Genomic DNA, 20,522 nt, shown 5'->3' with positions numbered 1-20,522 from the left:
GTCTCTTAGGCACTATAAGGATAACTCTGGCTTTGTCAGAACAGCCCTTGAGCAGCTAGTTGTGGAGGTACGGGAAGACTAGGACTGCTTTTTGTCTCAGGTAAGCAGCCACGACAGCAAGGACTTTGGAGAATACCCTCGGGGCCAAGGAAAGGCCAAAAGGAAGCACTCATCTTTTAAAATCATCCTGCTCTTTAGTCAAGCATAGGTAATTCCTGTCCAACTGGTATATCATTATATGGAAATAGGCATCTTGCAAGTTGAGAGCTGAAAACCAATACCCTTTCCCTAGTGAAGGAATTATAACGGCAAGAGTCACCCTTCTAAACTTTTGAAACTTTACAAACTTGTTTAGAAGTCTTAGATATAAGATCAGTCTCCACCCTCCATCCTTCTTTGGCACAAGGAAATACTTTGAGTAAAATCCTTTGCCCTTGTGAGGAGGAGAAACCAGCAGTATTGCTCCTAATTGAAGGAGAGAGTTCAATTCTTGTCTCTATAAAAGCTCGAGAGAGAAGTCCCTGAAGAGGGACAGGGAAGGGGGGTGGAAGGGAGGGAGTGATGTAAAATGGATGGCATAGCCCTATGTTATGACCTCTGTTTCCCACTTGTCCATAGTAATCTGCCTCCAAGTACGCTGGGCATAAGCAATGTGGTCTCCAAAGGAAAGGATGGGGACTAATTGGCACAGATGTAAATCCAGACTAGTGCTGTGTCTGAGGCTGAGGCAGCTGAGAAGGACCTGAGTGTGGTTTGCTCTCACACTCCTACAGCCTCAGTATCTGGCGCGAGGAGGCATAGGGAGCATGCGTAGGCTGAACGGACCATGCCAACTGAAAATCTCCAATGAAGAGCACGAGAGGCGCCTGAAGTGGAGCACCCATAGGGACACTGCTGAAGAAAAAGAGGCGTTTTATAATTAAACTGGGGGGAGGTTGGGACTGCAGATAATGAAAATAAATTAATATGAATAGATTATATCATATCATGAAGTATATTAGAACGAATGCAATCTGATTATAAAACTGTATTTACAGTGTACGGATTAGTAAAATCAGCGAATAGTTGTAGGCAAGAGTCCACAGTCCTTTACAGACTCCAAAGTACCATGTAATAAATCTGTAAACAATGTTCTGCTATTCTTTGGTAATATTTCAAACTATCAATGGGTTTGTTTGTTTTTTTAAAAGAAAGTGGCTCCAGGTGAAATGTGATTTATAACTAATGTTCCTTTATTTGTCCTAACAAGACAGATGGCAAAGTAGTATCAGTCAGAAAACACCAATTTATCCTATCTTGAAGGTCTGAAATAATAAACATTGACAGTTTAAGTTTTCAGTTCTGAGAATTTCAATATTATTTAGGCTCTATTATTATCTTATCTATCTCAGAACTTGAGCTAAATTAGAACTCACTCTGCTGAACGAGTGTAAATTAAAAGTGTGAAAATTAAAAGTGACTGTTGGAACATTTCTCAAAAGTTAGGCAAGCACTCGTCTCAATTTTTTGACTTTTTTGAAACAGAAGCTTTGTGCTTTGCTGTCTTAATAGCTGAAGTATAAGGAGGTAAGGAAGTGTGTTTAAATGAATCTGAGTAATCTTTTCCATAGTCACATTGATCTTCACAATTGATTAGTGTTTAAATGCCACAATGTTAGCAGTGTACACAAACTGAGACTCCAGACAGCTCCTTTCAAAAGAAAACAGTTCAAATTAGCATTGAATAGAGTGGTTTGTCACAATCTGTGTTATAACAATTTTTTTTTTGCTCCGAATTAAAATCAAAATAATCTCTGGACTAATAAAAATGGAAAATTTCACCCACAAATGAATTTTAAAAAAAGCAATCCCAAAATAGGTTGGACAATGTAGAGTGCTATTATGGGAATTGCATTTGAAGCTTAAACTACACAGTGAACCATTGCACCCATTACAGTGATATGTCAGTGAAGCAATGGGAAAGGGGATGAAGCCTCTTGACCAGAAGTGTTGCTGCAACTAAGGACTCACGTGAGGTGGGACTGATGGTAAAAAACAGGAGAAAGTACAGGAACCTGGACCATTTCTACAGCCCCATGCAAAACAGGCCCAATCATATGAGGAGGCCAATTTGTGTGTTATTGAGATGACAAACTGGCAATTCTGCCATCTAACTGGAATCAAGTAAGTATTCTGTGCGTGGGAGGGAGGAGGTGGAGACAGACTGGGAGGGAGTTTGCTGAACAAAATTAAATGAAAGCTACATAAGCTAAATATGTATTTAATATGTAAATATTGCTCGGGCATGTAGGACTGAAATCAGGAAGGCTACATCACACCTGGCGTTGCAGCTAGCGAGAGATGTTAAGAGTAACAAGAAGGGTTTCTTCAGATATGTTGACAACAAGAAGAAAGTCAAGGAAAGTGTGGGCCCCTTACTGAATCAGGAAAGCAACCTAGTGACAGAGGATGTGGAAAAAGCTAATGTACTCAGTGCTTTTTTTTGCCTCTCTTCATGAACAAGGTCAGCTCCCAGACTACTCCTCACCTCACCTCACCCCCCAGAAAAATCATGGAGCATGTCCTCAAGGAATCAATTCTGAAGCACTTAGACGAGAGGAAAGTGATCAGGAACAGTCAGCATGGATTCACCAAGGGAAAGTCATGCCTGACTAATCTAATTGCCTTCTATGATGAGATAACTGGTTCTGTGGATGAAGGGAAAGCAGTGGACGTGTTATTCCTTGACTTTAGCAAAGCTTTTGACACAGTCTCCCGCAATTATTCTTGTCAGCAAGTTAAAGAAATATGGGCTGGATGGATGCACTACACGGTGGGTAGAAAGTTGGCTAGAATGTTGGGCTCAACGGGTAGTGATCAATGGCTCCATGTCTAGTTGGCAGCCGATATCTAGCAGAGTGCCCCAAGAGTCGGTCCTGGGACCGGTTTTGTTCAATATCTTCATAAATGATCTGGAGGATGGTGAGGATTGCACCCTCAGCAAGTTTGCGGATGACACTAAACTGGGAGGAGTGGTAGATACGCTGGAGGGTAGGGACAGGATACAGAGGGACCTAGACAAATTGGAGGATTGGGCCAAAAGAAATCTGATGAGGTTCAACAAGGATAAGTGCAGAGTCCTGAACTTAGGACAGAAGAATCCAATGCACCGCTACAGACTAGGGACCGAATAGCTAGGAAGAAGTTCTGCAAAGAAGGACCTACGGGTGACAGTGGATGAGAAGCTGGATATGAGTCAACAGTGTGCCCTTGTTGCCAAGAAGGCCAATGGCATTTTGGGGTGTATAAGTAGGGGCATTGCCAGCAGATCGAGGGACTTGATTGTTCCCCCCTATTCGACATTGGTGAGGCCTCATCTGGAGTACTGTGTCCAGTTTTGGGCCCCACACTACAAGAAGGATGTGGATAAATTGGAGAGAGTCCAGCGAAGGGCAACAAAAATGATTAGGGGTCTGGAACACATGACTTATGAGGAGAGGCTGAAGGAACTGGGATTGTTTAGTCTACGGAAGAGAAGAATGAGGGGGGATTTGATAGCTGCTTTTAACTACCTGAAAGGTGGATCCAAAGAGGATGGACCTAGACTATTCTCAGTGGTAGAAGATGACAGGACAAGGAGCAATGGTCTCAAGTTGCAGTGGGGGAGCTTTAGGTTGGATATTAGGAAAAACTCTCTCACTAGGAGGGTGGTGAAACACTGGAATGCATTACCTAGGGAGGTGGTGGAATCCCCTTCCTTAGAAGTTTTTAAGATCAGGCTTGACAAAGCCCTGGCTGGGATGATTTAGTTGGGGTTTGGTCCTGCTCTGGGCAGGGGGTTGGACTAGATGACCTCCAGAGGTCCCTTCCAACTCTGATATTCTATGATTCTAAACTAGAAAAAGGCACTCACTCTCAAATAAGAGTGTCCACATGGGGAGCTGTACTGGTATAATTACAGTGGTATAGTTATACTAGCAATTTATTGAAGTATTCAATGCCTAATAGACCTGGTATTTATGGGATTGAAATTTAAATTCCATTCTGTGCTAAGGATGGACTGGCTGATTCTCAGACCCCAGCACTAACTACTATAGAGAAGCCACGATCTGTCATGTACCATTCTCTTGACTTCAAGTTCTCTGTACAAACACTGATGAACAAGAAGCTAAAGCCAAAAAATGCATGGAGAGTCTGTCAGTTTTCCTAACATTCAGGACACAGATTATATATGTCTCTCTTTTGTACTGTGTATTCCTAAACTCACCTATAAGTGTGGCTATTCGTGATGGACTATTACTTGAAGCACTCAGTCCTGCTCTAACTCAAGTCAATGAGAATTTTTCCACCATCTTAAATAGGAGGAGTAGATATATGCCTCAGTGCTATAACCAGGTTCTCTGGTATTGCCATTTAACATTTTACCTCTGCTTCTGAAAAATCATTGCGTGTTTTGGAGTTTCCTATAATATGAACTCAAAGAGAAATATAGGATTATGAAGTTTTTAAAGCATTTATTATACAGTTTTGGTCTGTTTGGTTTTTGCAATACTTGGATTTTTTTTCCCCAGGACATGGGTATTAAGCACATGATGGAGTGGCTTATATATCAAAGATGTGTATGAGCCATAGTAAAAATGCTTGCAAAAACACATGAAAAGAAATAATGCACAGTGGACCATTTTTGAACTGCAGTTTCATGTTAGGCTGTTTGGGATTAAAAAACAAACAAAGTTGTCATAGATTATGGAAGTAAAAACTGGCAATAGTTTAATTTATCTAGCCATTTTTAGCATAGCCAATTCTCAACTCTAATCTGGACACCTGAAGACACACTGCTCACTGAATTTATCAAAGTGATAAACAGGAGGTGGAAGTGAGGATCCTACTAGACTCTGTTTTCTCAATTGCCGGTCTGTTGCTGCTGTCTGCCAAGGACAGGGTCTAAAGCAGGGGTTCTCAAACTGGGGTCGGGACCCCTCAGGGGGTCATGAGGTTATTACATGGGGGGGCGCGAGCTGTCAATCTCCACCCCAAACTCCGCTTTGCCTCCAGCATTTATAATGGTGTTAAATATATAAAAAAGTGTGTTTAACTTATACGGGGAGGGGGTCACACTCAGAGGCTTGCTATGTCAAAGGGGTCACCAGTAAAAAAGTTTGAGAGCCACTGATTGCTCAGTTCAGATCTTCTACAACTAAGCTGAGCTGGGCGCAGCTAATGTTCCCTGCTCAGCATGCCCCGACCTGCCCTTATATGGAGTTGCTCAACAATGGGCCTTAAGTATGGGTATGTCTAGAAAGCAGCAGGGAGGTGTGATTCCCAGAGCCTGTAGACAGACACGTTCTAGTTCTAGTCAAACTAGCACCTACAAGTAGTAGTGTGGCTGTGGCGACATGGGCTGCGGCTAGGGCTAGGAACTCAAAAACAATCCTGCCTGACCCCCGAGGTATTTACTGGGGCAGCTAGCCCAAGCTGCCGCCTGTGCTACCATGGCCCCACTGCTCGTTTTAGAAACTAGTTCAAACAGAACTAACAAGTTTACGTTCACCTCTGCTGGAAATCACACCTCTCAGCTGCTGTGGACACATACCTTCATGCAGTGGTTCTCAAACTTTTGTACTGGTGACCCCTTTCAAATAGCAAGCCTCTCAGTGTGACCCCCCCCTTATAAATTAAAAACAATTTTTTATATATTTAACACCATTTATAAATGCTGGAGGCAAAGCTGGGTTTGGGGTGGAGACTGACACATCGTGACCCCCCACGTAATAACCTCGCGACCCCCTGAGGGGTCCCGACCCCAGTTTGAGAACCCCTACCTTAATGTGTATTGGGAGAGGACAGGGGAGTTCTGCCTCTTCCCCATGCACAGTGTTACTTCAGATAAGCAATTTGCAAAAGCCCTGGCTCAGCACTTCTTTCAGGGATCAGTTCTCTCAGCTAACAAGTGAAATTATGGGGACCAATGAAAAGATGTGAGATTCCCCCTATCACCAAAGTCAGCGAAAAACCCCATCACATTGAATTATAAAAGCTCACAAACATATATCTGACTTAAGTTTCTTTTTCATTTACCACCATAAGACCACTTTTTTTTTGTTTGGTATACTACATTTTCCATCTCAAACTGAGATTTGTATGCCGTGTTTCAGTCCAGAATAAATTTTAAGGCTGAGGTATTATGAAAGTGCTGACACACCAGAAGAGTAGCAATGCTAAGAGAACCAATAAAATGATAAATAACACTGGCAGGACACTAAAGTGTACAGACCTTACCATCCCCCCCGCTTCATGCCTGCTGCTTCTGGTTATGGCTTAGTCAAAAATAGGTATAGTGCTAATGAGTGTTGTACAGCAAACAGATGAGGATCGATTCAGAATTAAGTAAAGCCTTTTTTTTCCTAGAGTGGGAGTTATTAACAAGGAACTGGATAGGTGGGAGAGCTTTTTTTTTTAAAAAATGTAACTAATGGATTGTGAAAGTCGTTCAGAGGATGAATTTCCAGGAGCTACAATCAAGGAATTCTTGATGGCAGATCCTAGGGTTTGGAATTAATTCCCAGTGGGATTCTGTCACTTTTATAGCAGGATGCAAAATGGACCTTTTTGTTCAGATGCTTTTCCAATAAAATGTTGCAATCCCCACTGGTAATTAGGCTCTTGGCTCTAGTCCTTTCAGTAAGTATAGTTTGATAATTGCAAGGGGTTGTGGAATATAGTATGATTTTCTTTTAAATTATACAAAAGTCTAGTACTACTAATGGGTGTCGTATAATGCATGCGAGAAATAAATCCATTGTATACTCCTTTGCAGAAAAATATCCACATTCGCTACTGTACCTTGTCATAGCATTGTGACCAAAAAAATCTGACAGTGTTAGCAAAAGGATTTCTCAGATGTATTGTAGCCCATAGGACTAGCCTACTATATCATAGCCTGTCTTTATTTACTGGTTTGAGTTATATTATTATATTTGGCTTATATTTTTATATTAAATAACTTTAGTAAACATTACTTCATTATATTTGGCTGTAACACAAGGAAACTACTGGCCTGTATCCTGTACGATTAGCTAAAGCAAGTTAGCATAAGTATTTGTAACGTTTAGCATAGATAAATGGCCTACCAGTTACCCTTTAGATTTTAGGGAATTTAATGTTCTTATCAAAGATTTTTGCGACCTACAGGTAACTACAAGGTACACTGCAAGAACATGGAAGTAATGGTCCAGGTCAAAGGTAACAGGTTTTGAGAATGAGATAACTGGCATTAATATGTATGGCTACGCTGTTAATATGTATGAATATGCTAGCCTCTAGAGTAAGTGTGCCCTAAGATTATATGGGTGAGGAAATAAGATTTGGGCATGGAATGTTGGGCACTGACATGAATATTCAGGAGAGTGCAAAGACCCTATAAAAGGGCAAAAGCACCATGTGAAGGGGTACTCTATCCAACTAGTTTAGTTCCCTTTTGTTCTTTTTGTCTTTAGCTTTTCGCTTGGCTTTTTCAATACAACAGCTACACAACATTTGACCCTTCTCTCCACCATCTTGGACACTGACGAACTTGAAGCATCGGACTCATTTGTCATACCAGAGACAAGGCGGATCCTCTGTCTGCCATCACCAGGTCCACTCAGGAAGGGTGTGAGTCTGCTAATCTAAGCAGCTTTTGTAAGGAATGATACCATAAGTATCCCCAGAACTCTATTATTTTTTTTTGATTCTGTGGTTTTGAGCTTTGATAACTTTTTCCTTTATTTTAATAAAAATCTCTCAAGTTCAGCTTTGATCTCAGCATGAGCATTCTAGCCACACACCCTGAGGGTCCTTAAAAAATATTGAACTCTCTACATTTAATTCTGTGTAGCCTGATTTCAGGACAAGAACCTGATTATTTTCTGGTCAGATCATGGGTGAGCCTATAACAATAGACAACCCGCTAAAAATCAGGTTAACAGCATTCATATACATTCTTACCCTTTTTCAGCACTTGCGTGGACTGCAGAAACAATCCCTTCCAGGATCTGAAGTGGGTCTTTTATCAAAGTACATTCAGCACCCTTGTCACTGTTAAAAGAATCAAACAAAACCAGTTTATACAAAACCATGATTATTTTAGAATAAAGGTTTCTGGACACACTATCTAATTTTGTCTGTACACCTGAAGGTCATTTATGAATATTCAATAAATGTGACAACTTTAGCAGTTTTCTTACTTGATTAGTACCTTTTATCTCTTTGTCATATGTGATGTGAGGAGCAAAAATGGAAATAAACAACAGGAGAAAACAACAGAACTCAAATGCACTTTAAGGGAAAAATCTGGAGAGTTGAAATGGCCTGGAACATTTGGTATTCTTCAGAATGCCCATTTCAAACCTGGCCCAGGTGAAAAATTACAGAAATGCACTGGCAAAATCTGCAGGGTAACATGATTCAGTGTGGGTATGTTCCTCCACTGATTATTAATAGACTAAAGGCTATGCACAAAACGTGTCACCATACTTTCTCTTCAAGAATCAGTCTGCCTATGATTAAATACAATAATTATGAATCATGTCTCCAGTCAGGGAATTTCCACAGTTGGGACACACTACACGTCAGAAGATGATAAAAGTTGGAGTGGCTGTTGTTAGCTACTTATCTAAAGATAAAAGTTGCAGTGCTCTTTAAACATTTGTCTTATGGAATGAAATTTCAAATTTTTTATATGAAGTCTAGAGAAATAAACATGAAAAATGACTGAATATTTACGGGGAAACTGAATTACACTAGCACTTTAAGCCTCAAGTCTCTTTTCATACAAACTGTTATAAGGACACTGATGGTTAAGCTGACCTGTCTATTTTAGGGTGGCTCATTTTAGTTTTTAAGAACTAAGGATGCTAGACAAATGCTTCCAAAACTCGGTTTGCTAAGAACAACTCAACCACCAGAGATAGATTATACCCTCCCTTCAATTCATCAGGACAGTACAGTTATTGTATCATTAGAATAAGTGTCAGCCTTTTTCTATACCAGAGAACTATGGCTTCCTACTAATTCAAAAAATGTCAAAGGCATCAATGACTGCTTCGCCAAAGATGAGATAACCCAAAGAGTATCAGATATTGCAATATGCAGAGGAATAATTACAGTGCTTTTCACATTTACCCTTAGAGTTATGGTAGTTTCTACAACCTTGTAATTTATGCAACTGCAGAGGGACAATATGTGCCCTGGCTAAGAAAATAACTACTCTACACAGGTGACCCTTGAGGAAAGTATAGACGTGCAGGTTTTGAAACCTTAGCAGATTTTCTTCTTTGATGTTGATTAGTAGTCACAGTCTATGTCAATACCATTGGATCAGTAGATTAAAAATGACTGAATGGCAAAAAACTACATTAATGCAGAGTTAAAGTTGTTTGGTGGCATGCCATCCCCCTGCAGAATGATGAGTTAAACAAAACTCAAACTTCTGAAAATCAGGAAATGCAGAGTTAAGGTTGCCCTCTACCAGTAATGCCCTGATTACACCCTGTTAATACACACTGCCAAAACCACAAGTGCTTAATGTTAGGGGGCTTATTCCTTCACTCACTTACTTCCCTGGTCCTTCTCGCATGAACAGAGAGCAACAATACCCGAAGTCCAAAGATGCAAACAATTTGATGTTTATTGGGACGAACTTCCAGCAAGCATGATTCCAGTTTCCTTCCTTAGTGTCCCCCTTCTGTGACGCCACAGAGCCTTACACCTGTGTCCCTGTTCCCATTCCTGCCCTTAGCCAAACATGATTCCAATTTCCTTACCCCCATTTCCTGTTCCCATTTCCCCCTTTAGCAAAACATGATTCCAATTTCCTTACTCCCATTCCCTGTTCCCATCTCCCCCACCCCCTCACTTCCTGATTGACTGCAGACTATATAGTAAAACTTGAGTTCTGCTTAGCTATACCTTAACCAATCATTTTCCTGAAATTTAACTAACCAATCCTAACATATTATAACATGATTACGTAACCAATTATACTCCACCACCTTAATTAGTTTACACCCAGCAATATTAATTATACAGCAGACAGGAACAATCACAGAACCAGACAGAGATTATACAGACAAACAATAGCAAAGTGAAAAGGAGTACTTGTGGCACCTTAGAGACTAACCAATTTATTTGAGCATAAGCTTTCGTGAACTACAGCTGACTTCATCGGATGCATACTGTGGAAAATACAGAAGATGTTTTTATACACACAAACCATGAAAAAATGGGTGTTTATCACTACAAAAGGATACAATTAACTTAGGCTTGAATAGAGCCTGAGAATGGTTGAGTCATTATAAAAAGTAACCTATTTCCCCTTGTTTATCCCCCCCCCCCCCCCCACTGTTCCTCAGATGTTCTTGTTAAACCCTAGATTTGTGCTGGAAATGGCCCACCCTGATTATCATACACATTGTAAGGAGCGTGATCACTTTAGATAAGATATTACCAGCAGGAGAGCGGGGGGGGGGGGGGGGGGGGAGGGGAGGGGAGAGAAAACCTTTTGTAGTGATAAACACCCATTTTTTCATGGTGTGTGTGTATAAAAAACATCTTCTGTATTTTCCACAGTGTGCATCCGATGAAGTGAGCTGTAGCTCACGAAAGCTTATGCTCAAATAAATTGGTTAGTCTCTAAGGTGCCACAAGTACTCCTTTTCTTTTTGCGAATACAGACTAACACAGCTGTTACTCTGAAACCTGTCAATAGCAAAGTGGGAACTATAATGACAAAACAATACAGAAGTGAAGATTTCACATCCCAGTTATTGATAAGTGAGTTCTTGCCAGACAGGATGCTATCAAACTAAGTTTCCTTTTACATTTTCTGGGCACTTCCCTTTCTCTGGAGGTGATAGGCGCTATCAGAACAGGTTATTGTATTCCTAACAGCCCAATAGCACCTTATTTCAATGGGACTAGTTTGGAATGTAAGGATGTGACCGTTCACTTCCCAGCTTATGGCTGCCTCTGCTGCTTAGCCAAAGGGCCTCAGACTGTCACAGTAAGAGAAGGACCTTACACCGGCAGACAGTGATTTTGATTCTTTCTTTCTTTTATACCTCTATAACTAGCCAAGTGATAAGAATACACCTAAATTCTTCGAGTACAGGCCTTTACCAACAGGCCTGAATATCTACATCCTAACACTTAAACGTACAAACTTTTCACCTCCTTTTACCACTCATTCATTCTAATCTACAGGATTCTATCTGACACTATTATAGGACAAAAAAAGGTTGAAATCTTCCTCCTCCCCTCCTCCTTTGAGCAATGCCTTGATAAACACATATGACACTGGCCTGTAAGATTCAGGAGGTTCCAGATCCTGGCATATACACTTAGCCAACTGCCCAGAAAGAATACCACATGTGTACAACTGAAGAATCACTTCACAGCCTTTTAAAACTCTCTTACACTTAAAGCATACCATCTTAACTTCCACTTCACCATCATTAAAGTATTAGTCCTCTCATATTCTAGTTCACTGCTGATAATGTCCTTTGTAATAAAAGCCCTATTTCCTGATACTGACATAACCTACACAATTCTGCAAAGAAATGATGAATACTGCATCCTAAAGGTACATACGCACCTCTTTCCTTTCATCATGTGAGAGGGTGTGAAACACCCATCTCCTCATATCACAATCACAAACACATCTCTACAAAACAGAGCTAATTAGTGCCTCCACTAATCAATCCAGCTACACGTGACACTGACCACACTTTAGCTTGAGTACATGTTGATAATAAATGCTTAGACTGCTCGCATATCCCAGCTCACTACTGACAATAGCCCTAGTAATACCCTGTCCCATGCCCTGCTAATTATATAATGTGTGTAGAGCTTCTGTTTCTCAGAGTTTTTAATTTCAATTTTTAGGCTTATTTTTAGCGTTTTTTCCATTCTATATAGATGTTCAGAAGTCAGAGTTTCAAGGATCTCTTGTATACTGTAATGAGAAGATTTTTTTTTTCAGGTACTTCCCAAAATTCTTGTCTACTTAATTTTTATTACAGGTATAAAAAATGCTCTAGATGATTAGTTTAAGCTTCACATCCTCGTTATTGAACCCCTGGTTGGTGTACTTGTCCCTACTGCGTTTTAACATAGTACTTTTTCATTTAGCACTGTTAGAGCACTCCAGGGAATCTTTAGGTGAAACAGCAGGATCTACACGGACCAGTTAAAGTGCAACATGTGAGTGTGCTTTAGAAATCACACCCCCAAAGTCCACATGACTGCTCTGGATAGACAATCCCTTAGATATAAGCCAAGCAGCAGTGACATTTACCTATACAAACCAACTGCACTGTGAAAGGGATGAAGTCAACATGAATTGAGTAACCATTTCTGGTGTTTATTGGATAAATGCTAATTTCATTTTTCTCATATCGGGGATGTTTTATCAGCATATTAGTTATAACCTAAAATCAGAAGCCCTAAATGTACACAGTTCTGCACTGAAATGATGCATACTAGATCCTGAAGGTTCACATGCAGTCCTTTCTTTTTGCTTTCACACATCAGCAGGCACAAAACTCAGATCGCATATCACACTCACAGCTCCTTAAATCACAAACGCACCTTTACCAAGCAGGAGGAACTATTGCCTTCATCAGTTCTTTTAGGTACACCTAACATGCTGATTGCACCTTGAGTGTATGCAAGTAATTCCCATTGATTACTGCCTATTGCAGGGAAACAGAAGAAAGGCGGCATGGGCAAACAGTTTTGTTTTCCTTTTTGTCCAATAATAGCATTCGATGGAATCCTGTGAGTGAGAGTGAATGGCTTGTAAAGGGAGGTGAAGAGCTTGTACATTTCAGCAACTGTGGGCTTGGCAGAGTAAAGGTATGTGTGTTAATAGAGTGTAACTGCTGAAAGAGGACAGAGTTAAGGTTGCAAAAGCATCCTTAACTCTGCATTTCCTGACTTTCAGAAGTTTGAGCCTTGCTCAACCCAGTGTTCTTCAAGGGGATGATATACCTTAAATTTGAATTAATGTAGGTTTTTTTGCCATTCAATTTCATAGGTTTATTTATTTATTTATTTTTCCCAAACAGAAAAGGATACATTGCTGGTAGGAATTAGCTGTCATTTCGGCAGTTGTAGATATCATGTCCCACAAGCTTGTTACTGAACCAGCTATCCTTCCCTCCCAACACGCACACCTTGCCAGCCATGCCCTTGACCCATTCACTGCATTCCCCCTCCAACCTGGCCCCCTCCCCACTACTGTACCTAGGTGCTCACCGCCCCCACATCACAAGCAGGGAATGGATTTCCAGGAAGACTTTACTTCCTTGTATACAAAATCTCTATTGCTGTCATTACCTCCCTTCTATAACTGACTCATACACAGTGCCTAGAGCGAAGAACAACTATGTTACAGTGGAATGGGGCTCCTGGTCATGTTTCAAAATGGTTGGAGGGTGGAGTTTGTGATAGGGCTGGTGGAAGAACTGAGGCAGGATTTCTGTTCCAAAATACTGAGCGTTTTATGTTTGAGAGAAAGATCCCCTAATCCCTGTCCAGTAGATGTACCCCATCTCCCAGAAACAGTGAGATGTCAGAGCTGGTAATGTTTCTATGCCATATAGTGCACATTGTCTGGTCAGCCCATTTCCAATTTCCTGATTAGTGTTCTTCCAAAACTTAATCGCTTTCATATTGACGCTGTAGAAATTATTCAGACTCTTGGCGAAATCTGAGAAGACAGCTCCTGCACACAAATCTCTGATGTGATCCAAATCTGCTCTCACACATTGTTTTGTGTATCCTAAGAATAAAGCCCAGATCAGCTCCACCCGAGTGAATCATCACAACGTCTAGTAGATCACAACTTCTTAGGTCACTGGTTAAATGCTGCAGTGTGGGCAAAACATGGAATCTCCCAGAATCCACGTGTTGGCAACTCTGGCAGCACACACATTTCTTTTCCTTGGTAGTCAGCTGCAAACGACCACTTTGTGTGTTGGGAAACTCATTAATCTGCTTCAAGATCTGGAAGCAGCCACTTGCCCTGCCTTGGGACCTGTAAAATATATATTTTCTCAAATACTCAGTCCAACACTTGCCTACCACCCACCCTCATTTCCTGCCCGCTCTGCAGCCGCAACTCCTCTACTTGTCTCTGTCCCTTCCCCAAAGTCCTCTGTCTCCAGCTCCTCCCCACCCCACATAATAAAAAAGTTGATTAGACTGGCTGCTGACTATTCTGCTGTGTTCGCAGTAAACCTCCCCTAAAATAAATACACATTGTAACAGAGACAACGTGTAGCAAGCTTTCTGAGTTATTAAATTTCTATTGCACAGGAGTACAAACTTCTGGAGAAGAAACATCAGTGGAGGGGTGTTCACCAGGAACAGCGACATGGGCACATTCCCCCAAACTACCCAGGCAAGCATAAGTTGGCTGCAAAGAAAACAGCTCATTGTGTTTTTCTGTCATGGCACATGTGCACTATAATCCTTCCACAGTGCACATCTACACAAGCTAAGAAGTGAACATTTTCTTAAATATCTTAAATTTATTTTCTTAATTAAAGTTCACAATTTGGGTTCTCCAAATACATAATTAGTGCATGGCACCCATTTCGGTCAAACTTGACTTGCTGCAGCCCTAAACATCTCTCCACCTAATACACCTCCCCCCACCCAGGGAGCATTCACGTGTCCAATTTCCCCTCTCCCCCACCCAGTACTTTAACTATATTCCCCAAAAATAAAATTGCCACCTATGACTCTCAGATTGCTGCAGCCTCCAGTCATTCAGTCCAAAACTTTTTTTCCTTAGGTGGGAACTTGTAATTAACTTATCCGTAGTTATGTTAATTGATGGATGAGTTCACAGACATCAAACTCAAACACATCTGTGATTCATCCAGTCATGAGTATCGCTCAGTTTAACAGTATAAGGCAGCACACAGAAACCATATTTGTAGGGCCTGTAACTCAGGAAATCCTCAAATGACCCCAAATTTGGATCACTAATGCTGACGTGCACTCCAAGAGGCACATCATATTTCAAAGCACTCCAAGTAACCATTTGTATTTTACTGCGCTTACAAGAATCGAACTTTAAAGCATATAAAATGGCGAGAATGGAAACCCTGCAGTCATTTTTCTGTATTGATAAATGGACATAAAAATTACATTTTCCTAAGTACCACTGTCAATTTGGGTCCCCCAAATATTTAGTGGGTGCCATGAACTAACTTGGGTAAAACTTAACAGAGTGAGACCAACATCACATCAATAGTTTGATGTCTAGCTCTTTGTAAAAAAAACCCAACCAACCAACCAACTAAAACCAACCAACCAACCAACCAAACCCCACCCACCTAGAAACATGCAGAAGTAATAAACCATATGAAAGAATGGGGATGCTGAAAAAGGGAACCTGTAATAAGGACAAAACAGAGCTATATGCACAATGAAATGGTTTCCATTCTGTTTAAAAAAATAACAAGAAGGAAACAAAAATAAAATTTCAAATACTGGCATAGAATCAAGAGAGCTACACCATTTAAACTCACATTATTAGAGATTCTTCTGGAGACTGACTTGAAATTTCCCATCTTGTCTTGTTGGACCTGATCCGTTTTTTGGACTAGCTTGTGCAATAAGGGAATTTGTTTTTCATATATATAATCAAATATACAAAGAACTGTAAGAGTGATTTAAAAAACACAATCCAAACAGAGAAATATGGTTCTGTGAGGTACAGAGGGAATGAGGATGGTTTTGTGGTTAAAGTACAGGACTAGGAATGAGGAGATATGAGACCTATTCCTAGCTCTGCAACAGGACTTTCTGTGATTTACTTTTCCAGTCATTTAAGATACACCTTTTCTATGGATAACCAAATTTTATGCCATAGGAGAGTGTTTTTCACTAATTTTGGGTTCCTCAGGTTTTGGATGGCCAAAAACCTGAAACACCTCCAGGACTTGATTTTTTTAAAAAGCTCTGGGTGACTTCATTGGGAAGTGCAAATGTACCTCTGGAAATCATGCTATGTATCTCAAACTGGGCTCATCTGAAACAACAGAAATTAAAGGATATTTCTGAAAACTGAGGCCTTAACATCTCTGTGTTTCAATTATCACATATGTGAAGCAGGGACAATATTTACTTTCCCAGGATAATGTTAATTCATTAATGTTTATAGAGTAATTTGAGATAGTCACACGGAAGGTGATGTAGAAAGGCAAGTGTTATTCCACCAGAAAATGGGTAAGTTGGCCCTTTTTCCGAAAGTGGAAAGTCTAGTTATCCATGGTAAGGATGTATTTTAAAATAAAACAGAAAGTAACTCAATTAATTGTAAACAAATAATGTTAATTTCTAAAATATATGGTTGGAAGCAAATATTTTTCTTCTTAAAAACCTGATACTATCTGAGTTGCCTTAAAATTGGTTAGGACAATGAAAAAGAATTACAATTCAAAAGACTTTTACATGACAAACAATCATCCGCTAAATTTTTACAAGGAATACAGTTTTCTTATTTTCCTCCTAATTAACAGTAAAATCATCAGAAGCTACTGACAAAAGCAAACATAATTAATGAAACATTAGTCCTTCACACAGATTACATGGTATTTTGTGTGCATTTTTCTCTCTCCCCCCCCTTACATCCCCCTCCCAAGAAACCTAGAAGTTTTAAGGTGAAGACTGCATGAGTCTAGTATAAACAAACTGATAAAGGCTCATTTTAATTTCAGTTCAGCTGCAGAAAAACAACATGAATTTAATCAAAAAGTTCCTCAAGAGCAATAAAAAAATTACAAAGAATGCTTAAAAGGCAAATAAATTAAACACAGCTAAATCTTTTCACTTAATTACATTATTCACTGAAAATCTTTGATGCCTTCCTTAGCCTAACTTTCCATCCTGTTATATTTGTGCAGCCCTTCGACAGCGAACAGCGGAGAGGCTAACAGAGGGAGTTTGCCTGGGATCTGTCTGAGAGGAAATATGCTAAGTGCTGCATTGGGGGGCTGTGTTGGTGAGTATCTGAGTGTCTGCTGCGGGGATGGGGACAGTTTGTCAATTTGACTGTGTGCTTCATTGTTTGAAAAGCGTGAATTGGGAGTGCTTTGTTCCAGGTGAGCCTTGAGTGGGCCTGACAGTTATAAAAAGCCAGTCAGCTGCGAACCAGGTGAGTGGCGAACAGCGGAGAGGCTAACAGAGGGAGCTCGCCTGGGGAGAGCCCACTGAGGCTTTCATCTTGCAGGCTTCTCTGAGTACTTACTACAACACCTGAGGAAACTCGTAGAAGGAAGGTAATATGGATGGTGAGCTTTCAGCTGTTGTTACCTGCATAGGATGTGTCATGTTTCTCTTTCTTCCACAGGACAGAAGCGACTTTGTCTGTACAAAGTGCAAGCTGGTCTCCATATTGAAAGAGAAGGTTCAAGGTCTGGAGAAACAACTATTGACCCTGCGTTGCATAAGAGAAACTGAAGATTTCCTGGACAGACATCAGGATATGCTTCTACAGACACAACATTCTGAAGATTCAGAGCAGGCAGCGCAGTGGGGACAGAAGGACGGTGGAAAGAGAAGAGTTTCCACCCTAAATTTTGAGAAGTGGACTGAAGAGTCAGGGAGGCAGGTTGACAGTATAGGAAAATGGAAGTATCTGACAGAACTTGACAATTTTGTTAAATACTCTTGGCTTAGCTCAAAATTATGTATCTAGAATTAGGGGAATAACTCTGTGTTCCATCTAAAACTGATCTGTTTCTAAGAAGGTTTGTGTGAGAGAAGTTTGGAGCTGGTTGGTTAGCTAGAAAAATCCAAAGAAACGTGAAAAAAAAGGGGAGAGGAATTTCAAAGAGAACATTTTTAGATGGTTCTGTGCAAAACTTAAGTAAATAGTTTACTAGGAAAATGCACAAAATTCTGTTGTCTTTTGAAACTGTACATAGTAACAACAGTAAATAATATACAACAAATGGAAGAAAAGGGAAGTTGATAGTAATGAATATAAATCAAAAGTTAGGAATTACAGAAAATTGATAAAGGAGGTAAGGAACACAAAGAGAAATCTATGGCCAGCAGAATTAAGAATAATAAAAAGGATTTTTTAAAAATATACTAGGAACAAAAAGAATCCTGACAATAGTATTTGTCCATTACTAGATGGAAATGGTAGAATTATCAGTAACAACACACAAAAAAAGGTAGAAGTGTTCAATAAATATTTCTGTTCTGTATTTGGGGGGAAACAGATGATATAGTCTTATGACATGGTGATGATAACACCCTTTCCATTCCACTAGACATTTTAAAATTAGCAGGTCCAGATAACTTGCATCCAAAAGTTTTAAAAGTGCTGGTTGAGGTTACTGGACTGGATTACTGGTTAATCATCAATTAATGTTGATTTTCAAATGCTATCACCTTCACCAAGGGTAGGGGAACTTGATGGGGCTGACAGTGCCTGGGGTACAGTCCCAGCAGCAAGAGAAGGAGACACTCGCCAAGGGACGATAGGTAGCTCCTCCCACTGGGAGTCTCTAGCACCCATTGGCCTGCTGAGAGAGAAGGGTGCTGACTGGCCAGCATTCCCCAGCTCCCAGGATTAACCCCATGTGGAGCCTCTTCTGGCTCTTTTCCAGCAACCCACCCTACACACATGAACTAGAAATGTCAACCCAGCCTGATAGATGCTGCATGTCTAGCTGATCACCTGTTTAAGGAGTCAGGGACCATTTTTTTGTCCCACGGGACCAGGGAATTTTTATTATTTTTTTTGGTTTTCCTCGCAGCACCTTCAAGCCACAATGGGTTAAACAGGAACATGCTTACTACCTAATTGAGCTACTGGGGTACAGTTGTTTGTTTGTTAGAATTTGAGACCAGTTTCCAGTGCAGTTAAGAGAATAAAATGAACGGTTCCCAGAGGTCAAAGATCTGGGCCTTAGGCTCATGTGATAGGGTGAAATCTTGCGTGCTGAGGTCTCCATCCTTGCTGCTCCCTTTGTCCCTGTTGTGGGAAAAGGCTTCTAGAACTCATACAGCTGAGTTCTGTGTGGGTAGGCTGAAAAGAGCCTAACTGATATTATGGGTTATTTGGTAAGGAGTCCCGTAACCCCTACACTGGAACCGATTAAATGCCTTGTACAGGAGAGTATGGGAGATGGGTGGGTATCACCCTTCCCATGTTAAAGTTCAATTCCATGTACATATCTGTCCTCATTTTACCACCATTCACATCAAAAAGTCTTGGAGCACAGGGAAAATTCCAGAAAAATGGAAGAAAACTAATGTTATGCCAATATTTTAAAAGGGTAAATAGGATGACCCTGGTAATTATTGGCCTGTCATTCTGACATTGATCCCAGGCAAGACAATGGAGCTGCTGAAATGGGACTTGATTAATAAAGAATTAAAGGAGGGTAATATAATTTATGCCAATCAATGTGGGTTTCTGGAAAAGAGATCCTATCCAACTAATTTCATATCTTTTTTTGATGAGATTGCAAGGTTGATTGATAAAGGTAGTAGTATTGCTGTAATATACTTTGACTTCTGTAAGGCATTTCACTTGGTCCTGCATACCATTTTGATTAAAAAACTAAAATGATATAAAATTAACCTGGCACACATTAGATGGATTAAAAATGGCTAACTGATAGGTTTTAAAACTGTAACTGTAAATGGGGAATTGTCATTGAGCGGGTCTGTTTCCAGAAGGGTCCCAAAGGGACTCTTCTTGGCCCCACATTATTTAACATTTTTATCAGTGACCTGGAAGAAAACAAAATCATCAATGATAAAGTTTGCAGATGACACAAAAATTGTGCGAGTTTTAAATAATGAAGAGGAGAGGTCACTGACTCAGAGAGATCTAGATGAGTTGGTAAACTGGGCGCGGGCAAACAATATGCATTTTCATACAGCTAAATGTAAACGTATACATCTGGAAACAAAGAATGTAGGCCATACATGAAGGATGGGGACTCTATCCTGGGAAACAGTGACTCTAAAAAGACTTGTGGGTTATGGTGGATAATAAGCTAAACATAAGCTTCCAGTGTGATATGGTGGCCAAAAGAGCTAATGTAATGTATTTGGCACTGGTGTGACTGTTGCTAGAATACTGTATCCAGTTCTGGTGCTCACAATTCAAGAAGATTGTTGATAAACTGGTGAGAGTTCAGAGAAGAGCCACAAGAATGATTAAAAAACATGCCTTATAGTTATAAAGTCAAAGAGCTCAACGAATTTAGCTTAACAAAGAGAAGGTTAAGAAGCGACTCAATTACAGTCTATAAGTACCTACACGGGGAACAAATATTTCATAATGGGCTCTTCAGTCTAGCAGAGAAAATTATAACATGATCCAATGGCTAGAAGCTGAAGCTAGACAAATTCAGACTGGAAATTAGGTATACACTTTTAATGGTGAGAGTCATTAACCATTGGAACAATTTACAAAGGGTTGTGGTGGATTCTCCATCACTGGCGATTTTTAAATTAAGATC

At 40.3% G+C, this 20,522-nt stretch overlaps 1 protein-coding gene across 4 annotated transcripts in view; it reads right to left on the bottom strand.

The window, feature by feature from the left end:
• The window catches only part of NBAS (NBAS subunit of NRZ tethering complex), a 406,507-nt gene that overhangs the window by 81,376 nt on the left and 304,609 nt on the right, over positions 1–20,522 (bottom strand). For all 4 annotated transcript variants that reach the window (XR_012157919.1, XM_073335981.1, XM_073335983.1 and 1 more), the window contains one exon: positions 7,966–8,055. Coding sequence is in view for 3 of the 4 variants with exons in the window: in XM_073335981.1 (XP_073192082.1) it covers positions 7,966–8,055 (90 nt within the window). In the remaining variant the exon portion in view is untranslated. The remainder of the gene's footprint in view (positions 1–7,965; positions 8,056–20,522) is intronic.

Source organism: Lepidochelys kempii, chromosome 3 (assembly GCF_965140265.1).
Source record: "Lepidochelys kempii isolate rLepKem1 chromosome 3, rLepKem1.hap2, whole genome shotgun sequence".
In the NCBI taxonomy this organism is placed as follows: Eukaryota; Metazoa; Chordata; order Testudines; family Cheloniidae; genus Lepidochelys; species Lepidochelys kempii.
Note: the sequence above shows the minus strand (reverse complement) of the source record. Positions and strands in the feature narration are given on the sequence as shown.